General features: G+C 33.7%; 2 protein-coding genes across 5 annotated transcripts; one reads left to right on the top strand and one right to left on the bottom strand.

The window, feature by feature from the left end:
- Positions 1 to 6,301: 6,301 nt before the first annotated feature.
- LOC126682921 (WD-40 repeat-containing protein MSI2-like) lies at positions 6,302 to 11,908 on the top strand. Its single transcript, XM_050378701.2, has 6 exons — positions 6,302 to 6,792; positions 6,940 to 7,263; positions 7,367 to 7,510; positions 8,374 to 8,498; positions 9,333 to 9,428; positions 11,501 to 11,908. The coding sequence occupies exons 1-6, from the start codon at positions 6,460 to 6,462 to the stop codon at positions 11,721 to 11,723; spliced, it is 1,245 nt and encodes a 414-aa protein (XP_050234658.1). The 5' UTR covers positions 6,302 to 6,459; the 3' UTR covers positions 11,724 to 11,908.
- Positions 11,909 to 12,324: 416 nt separating this feature from the next.
- LOC126682727 (basic leucine zipper 23-like) lies at positions 12,325 to 16,552 on the bottom strand. 4 transcript variants are annotated; one of them, XR_007641501.2, is made up of 4 exons: positions 16,422 to 16,550; positions 15,271 to 16,243; positions 13,230 to 13,367; positions 12,325 to 12,769 (listed from the first exon to the last, which is right to left on the bottom strand). XR_007641501.2 is itself a non-coding variant. In XM_050378473.2 (3 exons), the coding sequence occupies exons 2-3, from the start codon at positions 16,076 to 16,078 to the stop codon at positions 13,339 to 13,341; spliced, it is 837 nt and encodes a 278-aa protein (XP_050234430.1). In that variant the 5' UTR covers positions 16,079 to 16,243; positions 16,422 to 16,550; the 3' UTR covers positions 13,008 to 13,338. The 4 variants fall into 4 exon arrangements, 3 of the variants coding, with proteins under 3 accessions (XP_050234430.1, XP_050234431.1, XP_050234429.1); XM_050378473.2 differs by lacking the exon at positions 12,325 to 12,769 and having other exon boundaries at positions 13,008 to 13,367; XM_050378474.2 differs by lacking the exon at positions 12,325 to 12,769 and having other exon boundaries at positions 13,008 to 13,367; positions 15,283 to 16,243; positions 16,422 to 16,549.

Raw genomic sequence — 16,552 nt, 5'->3', positions numbered from 1 at the left:
CTGAGGCCAAAATTACTGTACAATGCACAGTGATTTTGAACCCAGTTTTATTATATAGATATTAGATGTTTGGAATTGTACATGTATATTATCCAGATTATATATAAACTGAATACCAAATGATATAAAATCGTAATTTTTATATACATAAATCATATTTTTGTACAGTATTTTTAAAAAAAAAAGCTTAATTACTTAAAAACCATTCACCTTGAATTTTTTTTCGTTTATACCCTGACGTAGAAAAAATTCATTTATACCCTGACGTATGTATTTATGTTTCACCTCTACCCCGAAGCACTAAATTAACCTCTTTTCATTTAAAAAAAAGTTTAAAATAGTTCTTCATTTTTAACCTAAGCTAATTAGAGTTTAATTAAAAATGAATTTTTTTCTAAATGAAGGACTATTTTAAATTTTTTTCTAAATGAAAATAGGTTAATTTAGTGCTTCGGGGTAGAGGTGAAACATAAACACATACATCAGGGTATAAATAAATTTTTTCCTAGGTCAGGGTATCAACGAAAAAAAGTTCAAGGTGAGTGGTTTTTAAGTAATTAAGCCTAAAAAATATTATTTTTATAAAAATAAAATTCAAATAGTATTTTTATAATATTTTTTATAATTTTAATATTTACGTAAGAGCATCTCCAATAATGCTCTTTATTTTAAAGAGCATCTCCAATGGTGCTCTTTATTTTAAAGAGCATCTTTAAATAAATAAGGTTTAATTCTTAAAAAAATCACGAACTTTACACGAAATTTCATTTTAATCATAACCTTTAAAAGTTGCCATTTAAAGGCACGAACTTTCGTATTGTTTCAAATTCATCATTTCCGTGTATTTTTATTAACTAAATTCTTCACTAAACCATTAATGAAAGACCCAAATTATTAATCAACATCAAATCTTATTATCTTTCAGTTAGAGTATTTAGGATTAGGAATATTTAGTCAGATAAAATACACCGAATTTTACTTTGGTGATAGATTTGAAATAAAATAAAAGTTCGTGCTTTTAAATGACAATTTTTAAAAGTCATGATTAAAATGAAACTTCGTGTAAAATTTGTGATTTTTTTAGGAATTAACCCAATAAATAAAGAGCATCAATGCATCATTAATAATAAAGAGTAGAAAATTTATTTATGTCCAATGGACTGTCTAAATTTACTATTCTTTTGAGTAGTTGATTTCTTTTTAAATTTTGTAATTATCACTTTTTTTCTTGTTATGTCTATTATCATTTTCTTTTCTCCTCTATTTGCAGATGCATCTTGAATTATTAATGTAAATCATTCAGACATGAACCATTGTAAGCAACAAATAAACCTAGCAACCCAGAGAAGATACACTGCATTTTTCAAATCAAAATAAGAACTGCAAATCCATATATAGAATAGACATCTCTAATTTAATCTAGAATATCATACCACTTGTTTAAGGTTTAGTGTTAACTGTGAAAGAATAAAACAAAACAAAAGTTCAGTGTTAAACTTTTATCCTTAAATATTAATTGAACAATTCAAAATATAAAATAGGATTTGCTATACATATGAATCATGAAAATCTATTACTACAGAATGTGGAATGGAACAAGCACCATGAAAATCTATTACTACAGAATTTATTGATGCTAACAATTGAAATTAGGGCTTCTAGTTCCTTGTATAGAGATCAAGCATCAAATAAAGCTCATGTAGAAAGTATTAACGACCTCAAAGAAAATACTGAGACTATATTTTTAAACAACCATATCATCATCATCATCATCAAATTAATTGAGGTAAAAAAATAGTCTGAATATTGAAGATCGTTTTTGAAAGAAGAACAAGAAAAGAAATGGCCGAATAGATAAGTTTCTGTAAACAGAAATGAGAAAACAGTGGAGAGAGGGGTAAAAAGTGATAAAACACGTAATTTTAAAATAAAGAGTGGGTTTGACTCTCTAAATGTAGAGAGTCAAACAAACTCTCTAGTTTTATTTTTAAAAATGGAGAGTCCATTGGAACTATTTTTTATAATTATACTCTTTATTTTTTTTTTAACAATTTTTGATTATAAAGTGTCTATTGTGGATGCTCTAAGAACCTGTGAGTTTAAAAGTTGAGGTACTAATTTCCTCCTAAAATAATGGAGGAAATGACTTGTTGTACGTTATTTTTTATAAAGTTTGCAAAAGTGTTTATTCAAAAGTCAGGCTTTCAAGTATGCTCCTTTTGTTGAGCAGTTGCGTACGATGGAAGGTGCATGTTGGGATGTGGGGCTGCTTAGAGACGTTTTTGATACCGATGATGTTAATCGTATCCTTAATGTTCCGCTTAGCAACCGGGATGTGGATGATAGGTGGTGGTGGATTTTAGAGAAGAAGGGCAATTTCTCAGTGAGCAGTTTTTATAGAGCTGTGTGTGGGGAAGTTAGAGGTAATCCAGCTAGCATTTGGAGCAAAATTTGGAGTATAAAAGTCCCTCTCCATATAAAGAATTTTTTATGGCAGGCTTGTTCGGGTTATCTCCATACTGTGGACGCTTTGGCGAGCCGCAAGGTGTTTGTGAATTCCACGTGCATGGTGTGCAATTCCATGCATGAATCGATAGAACACCTCTTTATTGGTTGCTGTATAGCTAGAGAATGCTGGATACTGTCAAAAATGGCGAGTATGTCGATTGGTAGTTCCAGCTTTGTGTCGTGGTGTGCTGAATGGTTGTCTAAACTCAGCGGTGAGGATCTGGCTCTTGCAGTATATATTTGTTGGAATATCTGGCTGAACAGAAATAGTGTGATTTGGAAGAAGGTTGTTGGTTCTGCCAGATCCATTGTGGATGCTGCGGGTTTTCAACTCGCTTCCTGGCAGGCAGCTCAAAAATCTACAGGTCAACTCCGATGGGCTTAGGTTAGTAGAGGTGAAGGTGGGGTGAATTGGAGTCGACCTGACCAAGGGTGGGTCAAGATCAACGTAGACGCAGCGGTTTTTGCTTGTCGTCATGAGATCGGTGTCGGAGTTGTTGTTCGGGATAGCAGTGGCAGGCTAATCCAAGCTCGCCATGTCAAGATGTTGGGCCTCTATTCTCCTCGCCATGCAGAAATCATGGGAATTAGAGAGGCGCTGAGTTGGGTTAAAGGGTTCGATCATGTTGTCATCGAGTCAGACGCAATGGATGTGATTTTAGAGCTCCGGAATCCTGACGGTGTGGAGTCAGAGATGTTGCTTGAGGATTGCTTGGTACTAACTAGGCAGTTTCATAATGTTCTTTTTACTTTCGTGAGGCGATCTGCGAATCAGGCTGCGCATTTGTTAGCGCAAAAAGCCCGGTCTTTGTCAGGTCATTAGGAGTGGTTTAGTCACTTCCCTGAGTTTCTCACAAATGTAACTGCCCTGGATTTGATTTAATGAAATTGTTATTTCTCAAAAAAAAAGTATGCTCCTTTTTAATTTTTTGTTTTCATTTTTACGCTCTTTTGAATTGATTACCGAGAGAATTCTTTTAAGTTTTAACCTTCAAAGTTGTTGACATATATGTATGGATGGCCTTCAAATCTACTTAAATAATAATGTGTGGGTTGTATTTCACTTGGTCCCACTATTTTCTAAGTTAATAATGGTAATGACTTTATTATTATTATTATTATTATTATTATTATTATTATTATTATTATTATTATTATTATTAAAGTAACAATACCAAAGACAAGAAGAATAACAAAAGGTAGGAAAATTTATATTTTTAAATTTAAACTTAATTGATTTACTTTTTTTTATTATCAAATATATATACAAATTTTTTTATATGAATTATGTCAAATTATGTTTGTTTTTTCATATTTAACTTTTATGAACATTTTTTTTAAAAATTAAATACAACAGTACTTTGATAATATATAATTTTTAAATAATAACAGCTATTAACAAACTATTAATGAGCTACCTAAAAGTAACTATTTAAAAGTAACTATTGAGCAACTAAAATACCACTAACAAGCTAGTAATATTTGTTTTTGACTTTTATAAAAAAAAGATATAAAAGAGTTGATTGTGTAATTTTTTTAAAATAAATAGTCAAAGATAAAGTGTCTTTCCAATGTTATTAAATATTTAATTTTGAAATTAAATATTTTTATTCTAATAACAATATACCAAAAACAATTAAAAAAATTAATGATTAAGTTTTTTTGTTACTCTATTGTTTTTCATTTTTAAATTGTTATTTTTTAAATTTGAAAAATTAATTTTTGGTTTTGAAAAATTAATAGGTGGATTTAGAGAGGTTGGAGTTTTGAAAAAAAAAACTTTAAAAAATAAATTAATAATTTTCAACATGTTAAATTTGAAGATAAAAATATAAAACATAAAATTAATAAATTTGTTGTCATTAATATATTAAACAAAATATATATATATATATAAAAGCTGAATTCTACAAGCAATTCTACATGTTAATTTCCATGTCTTTAAAAAAAGATAAAAATACAAAGAATTTATAAGAAAAAAGGTTCAACTAATTATTATGTAGATTATAAATACAAATAAATATCTGGAAAAAAGGGCTTATTAGGTGTTTATTTAAGATAAGAAAATAATATGAAATATTATCTCAGTGTAGAAAAGATATTAAAAATACCTCATGATTTTTGTCCAATTATTTTTGTACTCTGCGTGTCAAAATATTCAGAATTTTACTCTCATATAACTCTCTCTCTCTATCTCTCTCTCTCTCTCTGGTTCTCTTTTCTCCATTTATTCTCTCCTTCTTCATTATTTCTCCGCCGTCGCTTCCGTCGTCGCTCCGTCATCGCCTTCGCCGTCGTTCCACTATTATTTGAGATTTAAATTATCGATTCTGTAATTTTTATGATTTATTTTAACTTACATACCTAAAAAATATCGATCTTACAATTTTTCAGTTTTCAGATTTAAAAATCTGTAGAAAAAACGATTTTCATCTGAAAAAAATAATTTTCTGCAAAAAAACGATTTTATGTGGAAAAACAGTGTCTGATTATCATATCATTATCACTACGTTATCACGCCGTTATCATAATACTGCAGAAAATAAAAAAAATCTATGGAAAATAATGTTTGATTATCATACTGCTATCATAACATTATCATGACGTACTTTGTCATAACACTATATTATCATAACATTATCATGATCTACTTTATCATAATAGTATATTATCATAATATTATCATAAAGTATTTTATCATAACATTTTATTATACCTTATCATATTATTATCAAACGGTATCATATTATTATCATCAAATTTATCATATTATTATCATAACATTATTTATCTTTTATCATAACTATATCATACTATTATCATAATATTATCATGACGTACTTTTATCATAACTATATTGTAATTTTTTTATCATAAACTTATTATAAACTTATCATAACATTATCACAATATACTTTATCATAACAGTATCTAAAAATATTATCATAACATTATCATGACGTACTTTATCATGACTATATCATAACTTTATCATACTATTATCATATTATTATCATAACCGTATAATATTATGACATTGATATGGTAACGTTAATGATATATATATGCTAACGTTAGTGATACCGAAATGATAATCAAACACTTTTCTTAATAAAAAATCGTTTTTCGCTGCAGTGTTATGATAATGATATGATAACGACATAGTGATAACGATATGATAATCAGACACTGTTTTCAGTAAAAAAATCGTTATTTCTGCAGAAAATTATTTTTTTCATCATAAAATTGTTATTTATGCAGATTTTTTAGATCTAAAACATAAAAAATTGAAGAGCGATTTTTTCAGATCTGAGCGTTAAAATAACTCGTAATAATCACCACGAGTTAAGAAAAAAATTGCTAAAATTTAATATAGAAGAGCGGCGGATTGGCGGCGAAACGACGGCAGATCGGTGAAGGATTGGAGAACGACGAAAAAAAAAGATAAGAGAAGAAAAAGAAAAAAAAAGAGAAAAAAAAGAAGAAAAAGAAAAAAAGAAGAAGAAGAGGAGCAGTAACTGCTGTGAGGATAAAAATAAGTTATAAAAGAGAGGGAGTAAAAACATAAATAAAGCAGGTAGTTATATTAAAAAAAGCCACGTCAGAATAAAAACAGAAATAAATAAAAAATGGGAAGTATTTTCCATATCTTTTTTTTGGTGAGGTAATCTTTACAATTATTTTTAAAAATGGAGTGTTTTCCCTAATTTTCTCGGAAAAAAACTAGCATTTATGCAGAAAGCCCAAAATAATGAGAACGCAGCCCAATCCGCTTGGGCTGATTGCCACTCCATCATCTACTTCTTCTCAGCGCCATTTTGGCGGGAAACGTAACCGCGCAAACAGACACCTTAAAACCACTGCACAAAACAAATTACAAATCAGAAATTTAACCTAAACCCATTTCCAATCTCCCAGTCATCTCTCTACCCACAAACAGAAAAATCAACAATGTCAGCAGAAGAAGACGATCAACCCCAAGAACTAACACCAGAACAATTAAACGAAGAATTCTCAGTATGGAAGAAAAACGCGCCTTTTCTTTATGATCTCGTCATTTCCCACCCACTCGAATGGCCCTCTCTCACCGTCCACTGGGTCCCTCTCGCCGCCCCCCTCCCCCACCCGACTGATCCGTCTTCTTTCGCTGTGCATAAGCTTGTGTTCGGCACCCATACGTCTGATGATACCCCTAATTTTCTCATGTTTGCTGATGTTGTCTTGCCTTTACGCGGCGGGGAGCCACAATCTAAAGGGAAATCGGAAGATTCTGTGATTCCTAAGGTGGGTTTTTAAGGTTTGGTTTGTGCGCGTTATGTGTATGATGAAATTACTAGCTGAGGATTCTAGACAATTTTTGAATTTTTTTGTGAGTATCAAGTGTTTGATGTATTGCCTAACTGAAAAGTTGTGTTTTGTTTATATTGGCAGGTGGAGATAGTTCAGAAGATGCGGGTTGATGGCGAAGTGAATAAGGCGCGATGTATGCCGCAGAACCCGGATTTTGTTGCTGCAAAGACTAGTGGGTGTGATGTTTATGTATTTGATTCTGGAAAACAGGGTGATAAGCAGCGACAGGAGGATTGTGATCCGGATTTAACGTTGAGAGGCCATGAGAAAGAAGGGTATGGATTGTCTTGGAGTCCTTTTAAGAAGGGTTACCTTTTGAGTGGTTCGCATGACAGTAAAATATGTTTGTGGGATGTCTCTGCGGCTGCCAAAGATAAAATTCTTGATGCGATGCATGTTTATGAGGTTGTTTTACTGGACTTTGTTTTTCTATTTCATTGAAGAACTTGTATCTTTTGATTCTGGTGCATTTGATGGTTGACTGCTGGTGTTGGATTTTTTTTTTCAGGCTCATGAAAGTGTAGTTGGAGATGTATCGTGGCACTTGAAGGATGAGAATTTATTTGGTTCTGTTGGGGATGATTGTCGGTTGATGATCTGGGACTTGCGCACAAATCAAACCCAGCATTCCATTACAGCTCATGAGAAAGAGGTGAGCCAATCAATGTAGAATTTTTTTAACTTGTATATTTACATTGTTATGTAATGTTCTTATAAAATATACTCTATTTAACTGTGTATCTAAAACACCTAGTTGTTGCAACTAGCAAGAGCTGGTTGCTGATCTGTATAGTCGCATGAATTTACGTCGCTAGTACAATTAAATAACCAGTTGAGTTCAATAATTGTTTACTTCAACTTTTGATCAACATATTTACTGTTTTTTTTAGAATGTGCCTTTTGTTCTTTGTTGAATGCATATTTATTGGCTAGTGCATTAATTAGCTTTGCATATTCTTTGTTTCGTTCTTTACTTTGCATATTTAACATGCTTTAACGTTTCTCTATTTATAGAAGCTTTCTTGTCTTTCAAACTTTAAAAAAATGACTTGAAGATTGATTGGGAAAATACAAGTTTACAGAAGTTGATCAGCATGTTACATGATTTTTACCTTTGTCCAAGTAAGAACAGTAATAGCATTTACGAAAGATGTTGTATTAGTGCTATCTTGTATGTTGCAGAGGTAGGAAGGACCAAATACATGCATTATGCTGGTTGTCCCAGCTTTAAAGTGTTGCACAGTGACAGTGACAGACAACTGTTCAATCAAATGCAGTTGTTTGTCTAGTCATTGGGTGTCCTCCCTTTAATGTTATTGCCTTCTTGGTATTATATAGGATAAGCAGAAACATAAACTATCGGTTAGCGAAAATGCAATATCTGGCAATTCTTTTGCATGCTCATCTGATATCTGATGTAAAAGCCATAGTAAAAACATCATTGTGCTAGCTTTGCTTGTGATGTTATCTCCAGTTGTTTTTCTTTTCAGTAACATTATGGTTTCCTTGTCACAGGTTAACTATTTATCTTTCAATCCTTACAATGAATGGATTCTCGCTACAGCATCTTCAGACTCTACAGTTGGTCTATTTGACATGAGGAAGCTGAGTGCACCACTGCACGTTTTAAGTGGTCATGTGTACGTCTTTTTCTTCTTTTACGGCTTTTTAGGATTTAATACCATGATTGGAAACTGTTATTCAGCATTCCGTAATTGGACAACTTTTAAATGCTTGAACAAAATGGACTTAACTAAAGAGCTGGCTGGATGTTCAATTGCATTTTTTTTCACTAGGCTTTCTGAGAATTGATATATGTTGCTGTTTCTTGTTTCTTTTTTTCCTTCTTACTACTGTGGTGTATATGCTATTGGTTGCTTCTAAACTAAACTCCACATACCTTTTTTCGGTTTATACTTTATATCATAAAAATAGTTATTGTGTTACTTACATTCAAGTCTTTGGCTGTAGCATTTACAGTTTTTTGTTTGTGTAAAAAGGTTTTGTGCCTTCTAAAAGTGGAATTTGCTTTCTCTTTTGATCTTATTAAATTGCCAACTTGCTTGCAAGATTTAAAGTCTTGATGTTAGTTGTGTCCGTGGTTGTGCTCATGCGGTAGTACTGTGATAAACATTACAGAATTGAGGAAATAATGTTAGTGCAATACAGTGGTAAAAAGAGTAACAGTTGAAATCATGTTTCACCTGTTGTATGCAAAGTAACTTCATGAACTGGGCCATAATAACCGTCACCTGAAACACACAATACGTGAAGGCCACTATACTATCCGCTACTTGTCGGGTCTTTGGAGTGTTATTTTCATTGGTCAAAGATGGCTCTTCATTTTGTCATTTTGAAATATGTTCAAGTTAGTGTATTTTTAAGTTAATTAAGGAGGAAATAACTAATTAGTGTTTTTGTCTGTTTCAGTTATTATGCATTTCTTAAATAGTCAAAATGATTTCTTTTTACAGAGGAGAGGTTTACCAAGTGGAGTGGGATCCTAATCATGAAACAGTACTAGCATCTACTGCTGATGACAGAAGGTTGAACGTTTGGGACCTTAACAGGTACTTTAGTACAGACATCAATAAATTTGTTCACAGATGTTTAGCATTTTTTATCTTTGCATAATAATGGAGTTACTTTTGCTTTCGTTATTCTCGCTGATTGCCAATATGGAGGAGAACCTTTGATCTTCTGGCTGTCTATCTATGAATTAGGCATAATATGCTGCAGACTAGGTGGTAATCTTGAGCACACTTTTCTCCATTTTCTGTTCCTAATACCGAATGAAGAATTCATCTAGGAGTGTGCAAATATCGGCTAATAATCACCCACGGCCCCTGACTTTAGGGGTACCTTACGCTAAACCCCCTGATTTAAAAAAAGCTGCCGTAAACCCCCTAAACTTTACCTAATGATCAGCTAAACCCCTTTTCGCATAAATTGACCAAAATACCCTTCAAAACTGTAAATAAATACAAACAAACCAGACAACTTCAATCTAACCACACTTAAAACCGACCCAATCAAATCAAACCAAACAAATCTACCTAAATTTATTTAAAAATTAAATAAATAATTATTTTTAATTTAAATAAAAAAATAAAAAAAAAAATACTTTTTTTAATTCATGCCGGTGAGCAGACCCACCGCGGTGGGTCTGCTCACCGGAGAGCAGACCCACCACGGTGGGTCTGCTGTGCAGCAGACCCACCGGCCGGTGGGTCTGCTCTGTGCAGCAGACCCACCGGCGTGGGTCTGCTGCAAAGAGCAGACCCACCACGGGTCTGCTCTTTGCAGCAGACCCACCGGCGCCGGTGGGTCTGCTGCAAATAGCAGACCCACCGTGGGTCTGCTGCAAAGAGCAGACCCGTGGTGGGTCTGCTGCAAAGAGCAGACCCGTGGTGGGTCTGCTGCAAAGAGCAGACCCGTGGTGGGTCTGCTCTTTGCAGCAGACCCACGCCGGTGGGTCTGCTGCACAGAGCAGACCCACCGGCCGGTGGGTCTGCTGCACAGCAGACCCACCGTGGTGGGTCTGCTCTCCGGTGAGCAGACCCACCGCGGTGGGTTTAAATTAATTTTAAAAAAAAAAATTAAATTAAAAATAATAACTATTATTTTTTAAAATTAAAGGAGTTATTATTTGGATAATTTTTTTTCCGGCAATGGACGGTGGTGGCCGGAAAAAACCGGCGGCGGCGGGTGAAAGTTTCGGTTGGATGGTTTGATTTAATTGAGTTGATTGGTGATTTAAGTATCATTTGGATGGTTTATATCTGATTTGGTTAGGTGAATGATTTTAGATTTGGTTAGATTAGGTTGGTTTGGTTTTTGTTATTGACCTTAGGGGTATTTTAGGTATTTTTGAAAAAATAAAGGGCTTGGGGCGGTTTTTTGGGGCGGTTTTAGGGTAAAAGGGGTTTAGCTGATCATTAGGTAAAGTTTAGGGGGTTTACGGCAGCTTTTTTTAGATCAGGGGGTTTAGCGTAAGGTACCCCTAAAGTCAGGGGCCGTGGGTGATTATTAGCCGCAAATATCGTACTAGACCAAAAAATCAAACTGAACTGATACAATTGGTTCGGTTCGCTTTGACATTATAAAATATCACTTTATTTGGCTTAGTTTGGAAAGTAAAAGAAAATTAGTTCAAAGCAAACTGAAAAAACCAAACCAAACTAAAACAATTATAGAATCGACTAGTTCGATTTGGTTTGAAATATTTTTAATAAATTTGTGTTTTGGTTCGGTTCTGTTCGGTTTGAATCTAATGGACGCCTAGTTAAATCCCCCGAAACACTATTGATGATGTTTACCTATTGGAATATGCAGCTGTCAATTTCTTGGGTAGATTAGAATTTAGTGCACTAATATTGTTGTCATATGGTCTTACTAATGACAGAAATTACAAATTTCGTTGCCCGACTACATAGCTTGCCTGGAACTCTGCTGTAATTGTTCTTTTCTATAACCGGTTCATTGAAACTGTCAGTTGTCTTGTTGAGGTCATTTTATTTTTAAGGAACGTGAAAATCACTAACAAGTTCTTTTGCTAATTGTGACTGAAATTTTATATTATTGGTACATGAACTGTCTGCACTCCTGTTGTTGAGTTCGTTTGCTTGTTTGTATTTTTCAGGATTGGGGATGAGCAATTAGAGTTAGATGCTGAAGATGGTCCTCCAGAACTCCTTTTCTCCCATGGAGGTCACAAAGCAAAAATAGCAGACTTTTCATGGAACAAGAATGAGCAATGGGTCATTTCAAGTGTGGCTGATGACAACACTCTTCAGGTGTGGCAAATGGATGAGGGAATTTACCGTGATGATGACGATGCTCTTACTGCCAATGACGACCTGTAGATTTAAGATAAACTAAAATCCAACCTTATGTATGTTATTTAGCTTCACTTCCAATGACGACCATGACTAGGATTATGCGACAATCTTGAGAATATGCCCTTTTTGTTTAGCTGTTTATCAGCAATTTCTGAAACTTGTTCTCAGCTTCATTATCAAATGGAGGTGGCTCCAATACTGTCAAACCATATTTATGGGTATATATGAAAAATAAAAATAAAAATTTTAAAAAACTATGTATGAGCAATCACTTTGCTTAATTAAAAGGCTAGAATGCATGGTTTAGTTTGCAATCATTGTAAGCTTATCCATGTGCGTATTTCTATGATTTCTGCAGACTGGCCTTGCTACATAGTATGTGTGAAATTTCTAAATAATGTCACATTTCATTTAGATTGAAATTATTAATCTCATTCTCATAGTGGTTGAGTTTGGTCAATTATATTGAAATTATTAATGTTTTATTTAATAGTCTAGTTAAATAGTTCTTTAACCCTTAATCCAAATATGCTCTCAAGGTTATGGAGGAGGAAGTTTTGGTAAAAGAGCTACTGACCCAAAAAGAAAATAAAATAAAACAAATGCCTCTTCTAAAAGAAGAAAATTAAGAATTTTATAGCTGTGTATTAACAAGGATTTGTAATAGTCAGATGGAGTACAAAGTCAAAAACCAGCACATCTTGCACAAGCTGCACGAAGGTTCAATTTCACAGCACCATTACAGGGCTGTATAAAGAATTATAATAGAGACTATAAAATACTTGAAATACCTTCTTTATCTGTAAAATAACACCATACACAAAAACTTGCGAGCTGTACCAATATCCTTTTACCGGGAAATCAATGAACTAACCAGCCCAATGTATTTTAAAGAACACAACGCAGAAAAAAATATTTGCCATTAAAATGAAATACAGAAAATCCCTCCCATCGCCGTTTCTTCCTCAAACCATGGCTGTCGTCAAGGTCCCAGGCCCACATTAAATCTCACAAGCACCTACGACAATCTCTCTGGTTCACTAATGAACGGACTCCCCCCTCCCTAAATTCTGTAATCCAGCAAATGAGGAATTCATATTGCTTAGAAACACAGAAAGTCTCCATAAAGAACCCATCCAAACTTTTAAATGCACAGTACAAGAAAAAAAATAAAAATAAGAAATATTCATACTAGCCCAGTTCCGACAATGTCAAAGAGCATGCACATAAAAAATAGAATTTCTAATGCAATGATCTCTCATCATTGTTGTAGACAATAAAGAGGGAATTATAATTTGCAATGCTAAGTTGATCATCTTAAAAGGCCATAACCTTGTTTATTTGGCTCTGATCATAATTGCTGCTAGCTACATATGCATTAAGTTTCTCCTTTACAAAGCCTATTTCCGAATGAATACCACAACAAAACCCAAAAGCTTAGAGTGACGTGGATAATCCACATAAGCAACTCTATGGACTAAACACCTAAGCTGAAAAGAAAAATGAAGTGGGGAAAAAAAATAAACTAACCAAACCCAAAAAAGCAACTTGAGGAAATAGATGCCAGCAGCTCAACAGCAGTACTTCTTGGAAGGCAATATGTACCGTCGTGACTCAGGAGCACCATTTAAACAGCTCTTCAACCTCCAGTTGCAGAACGAGCCCCTCCTAATGGATAAAACACCACTCAGCCACAGTATTTGCACAGAAGGCTCATATTAAAAGAAGTTCTGTAGTAGTTTATGTCATTTAAAGCATACGAAGTTTCTATCTTCTTCTTCATTACATACAACAAAGTGCAATTTTGAAGATATCTATACTCAGGGATAACTTCTTTGCCAAGGTTAGCATGCACCTAGTTTGCTGTTTAGATTTTATTGTAGCATATAGAATTTCATTTTTTAGTTTTAGTATGGACTCCCACTTTTTAGTTTCAGTATACCCTGTCACCAAATAACTCCATTCGGCTTTCAACATAATTAAGATGTAGACTTCAGCTTTTACACAACAAAAATAAAAACATTGTTCAAACTTTATTCAGCCTGACTGCTTGAGTATACGAATTAACAGTCATCATATTCACATTAGAGACCAAATCTGCATTCAGGCTAATCATCATTTAAAGGAAAAATGCCAAACAAGGTGCATACCGAATAGTTCTTGCTTCTTACAAATATTAGCTAGCAAGAGTAATGTCTAATAGAAAATTGCTAAGCGAGAAAGGCTCATAAATGTAGAAATGGATGAAGCGAGTATAACCACAAGCCCCATACAAACAATTCTACAGATACAACTCTGGGATTTTTTTACCACTTACTTCCAAGGGTATCTACCATTTTAGAGTTTTCAATATTATTTATAAATTTAAAATAGCTCATTAAGTGTTTCCTTTTCTTCGGGTTTTCCAAATAGTTTAGGTGTAAATATTGCTGATGCATAGGGGAATGAAATATGCCAGTATAGCGAAAATAAATTCTATCATTCCGATCTAACCGAACTTTGAATTCTTGTATTAGCAAAAATGTACTCCCTCTGTTCCAACCTAATTGACAATATTCTCTTTGCACATTGTTTAAGAAACTTCATTAAATAATGTATATTTTTACTTTTATATTCTACATTAAATGCATCACATCTCTCTATAAAATAAATCTTTCAAATAAAAATATTAATTGCAAAGGATAGAAAAGAAAAAATGAGGTAATTTTTTTTTATAAATGAAAATTCTCAATTAGAATGGAAAATCTAAAAAGAAAATTATTTTCAATTAGATTGCGACGGATGAAGTATCTACTATTCTGACTAGCTGAATTTATTTCCACCCCCTTTTCCACCTCAAAAAAAATCACCCCTATGTGAGAAGTACTCTAAACAAAATCCTAAAAGAGCACATACTTTTAAAACTCATATAAACATATATTTTTTCTATCTTAAAATAGTAAGAGTTCTGTAATTCCTTATCAACAAGTCATGAAAGGTTTTTTTTTCTTTCTAAGACCTCAAGTACTAATGCCTGCGGAATCAGTTTTCCTATTTACTATTTAGATCATTTCGCACCTGATTCTAACATGTCTTCTTTAATTTTAACGTATTTACTGCATGAAAAATTATAAACTAGAGAATACAAGAAAAAAAAATATTCATGGGGCAAACGATCTTTTTAAGGGCTATATATGGATGATTAGATAGGTTAATGCGTTCTTTAAGCTGAACATGGTAAAAAATAATTGGATTTAACAACAGTATTGGTAGTAACACAGCAAGTAACTCCAAACAAGTAACTCAAAGAAAACACATCATACAATAAAAGGGGGCCTGTAATACGCAAATGAAAAACGTCCTTCCTAATCTGGCATAAGATCAGAAAACTCTATGCTCCTGATATTATTACTAACAAAAGTTTTGTGTTTATTTAGGTACTAGTTGATCAGTTTCTAACTTATAAAATTCGTAAAAGTACCAGTCAACGAACAATAATAATAAAATAAGTAACAAAATTTACCAACAAAAATATCATACTACTTTTAAATAACTCAATCCAGAATAAAAATGAGTAAGAAGTGATACGTACTTGAAGTCTTACCTCTCCTCTTACTTGTGCCAGAAGAATTTCCATTGCTGTTTCCATTTGTCAATACATTTCCAAGTCCACATCCAGGGAGCTCCTTCAGTCCCGAGTTCTGATTTGCAAGGCATTGCAGATTATCAAAATCACAACCACTGAATCCTTGCTCATTTAGAGCAACACCATCCCCGCCTTTCCCATTCATCCCTGGATGCAGGCAATAAACCTGATCATTACATTGCATATTACATGGATTCATTATGTAACCCCCGTTATAATTTGAATTGGGCAAGTTCACATCATTTGCTGATTTCTGATACGGAAAAGATCCAATCTCCCCTTCAATCCTTCCTCGTATATCAACAAGTAAACATTTGAGCCTGGCAACCTCAGCTTCCAATGCAGCTTGTCCCTGTAGTCTCTTGAGCAATTGCTGATTCAACGCTCTCAAATGCACAACTTCATCCTCCAAAGACGCAGCTCTCGCCTTCTTTTTCTCCCTATACTTTCTAACAGCCTCTTTATTCCCTGACGGGCGTTTCTTTGGCTTCTTTTCAGTCGACTCAGCTGTGTCATCAGTCCCCGTCTTATCATCCGAACCTCCTGACACAATCTTGGTATGCACATGAAAGCAAGTATGCGTGTGGGAATAATCCGGACCAGGAGGATTACAAGTGTGCGTATGAGTACAAGCATGAGTATCCTTGAGCAAATCGTCAAAGAAACTATCCATGGAGCCATTGGCCGGAATCTCACCCATGTTTGTATTCGAAAATAGTTCTTGATGCGAGAAATCTAGCTCGCCGTCATCCATTAGAGTTATAAGAAAAAAACACTCAGCTGCAAAATTTAAGAGTTTGTGATGAATTGGGGATTTTAATCTAAACCCTGATAACAACTTGGGTCAGCAGCTTCTAGGTTTTGGACTCAAATGAGAACAAACTCTCAGATGGGAAAATGTGCATCCAGTGGTAGTAAGCTGTACAACAAATAACAATCAACCACACAATCAAAACCCTAAAGTAAAGTGCAAAAAACAAAACCTAGCAAATCAATCATCATATATAATTATGGATTTTAAACTGAAACCCTAGGAAACATCAATTAAGGTTTATTTAAAGAGACAAAAAAAAAGACTTAAAGGGAAGAATACGAACCACAAGAAGTGGAAATGGTTAAATTGATTCTTGTGAAGGGACACAGATTCGATAAATGAGAGAGTGAGGAGAAAAGTAAGAAAAAAAGAAACAGCACGGAGACCTTCGCTTTCAATTTATAGGTGCTTGAG

Source organism: Mercurialis annua, linkage group LG5 (assembly GCF_937616625.2).
Source record: "Mercurialis annua linkage group LG5, ddMerAnnu1.2, whole genome shotgun sequence".
Lineage (NCBI taxonomy): Eukaryota > Viridiplantae > Streptophyta > Magnoliopsida > Malpighiales > Euphorbiaceae > Mercurialis > Mercurialis annua.
The sequence above is the reverse complement of the archived record's forward strand: the minus strand, read 5'-3'. Positions and strand labels throughout refer to the sequence as shown.

What these genes read in the sequence shown, in the direction of transcription:
- LOC126682921 (XM_050378701.2), top strand. Translation starts at nt 6,460, where the DNA reads ATGTCAGCAGAAGAAGACGATCAACCCCAAGAACTAACACCAGAACAA. An exon ending in AAGATTCTGTGATTCCTAAG is followed by an intron (nt 6,793 to 6,939) that starts GTGGGTTTTTAA and finishes TTATATTGGCAG; the next exon opens with GTGGAGATAGTTCAGAAGAT. An exon ending in TTACAGCTCATGAGAAAGAG is followed by an intron (nt 7,511 to 8,373) that starts GTGAGCCAATCA and finishes TCCTTGTCACAG; the next exon opens with GTTAACTATTTATCTTTCAA.
- LOC126682727 (XM_050378472.2), bottom strand. Translation starts at nt 16,078, where the DNA reads ATGGATGACGGCGAGCTAGATTTCTCGCATCAAGAACTATTTTCGAAT.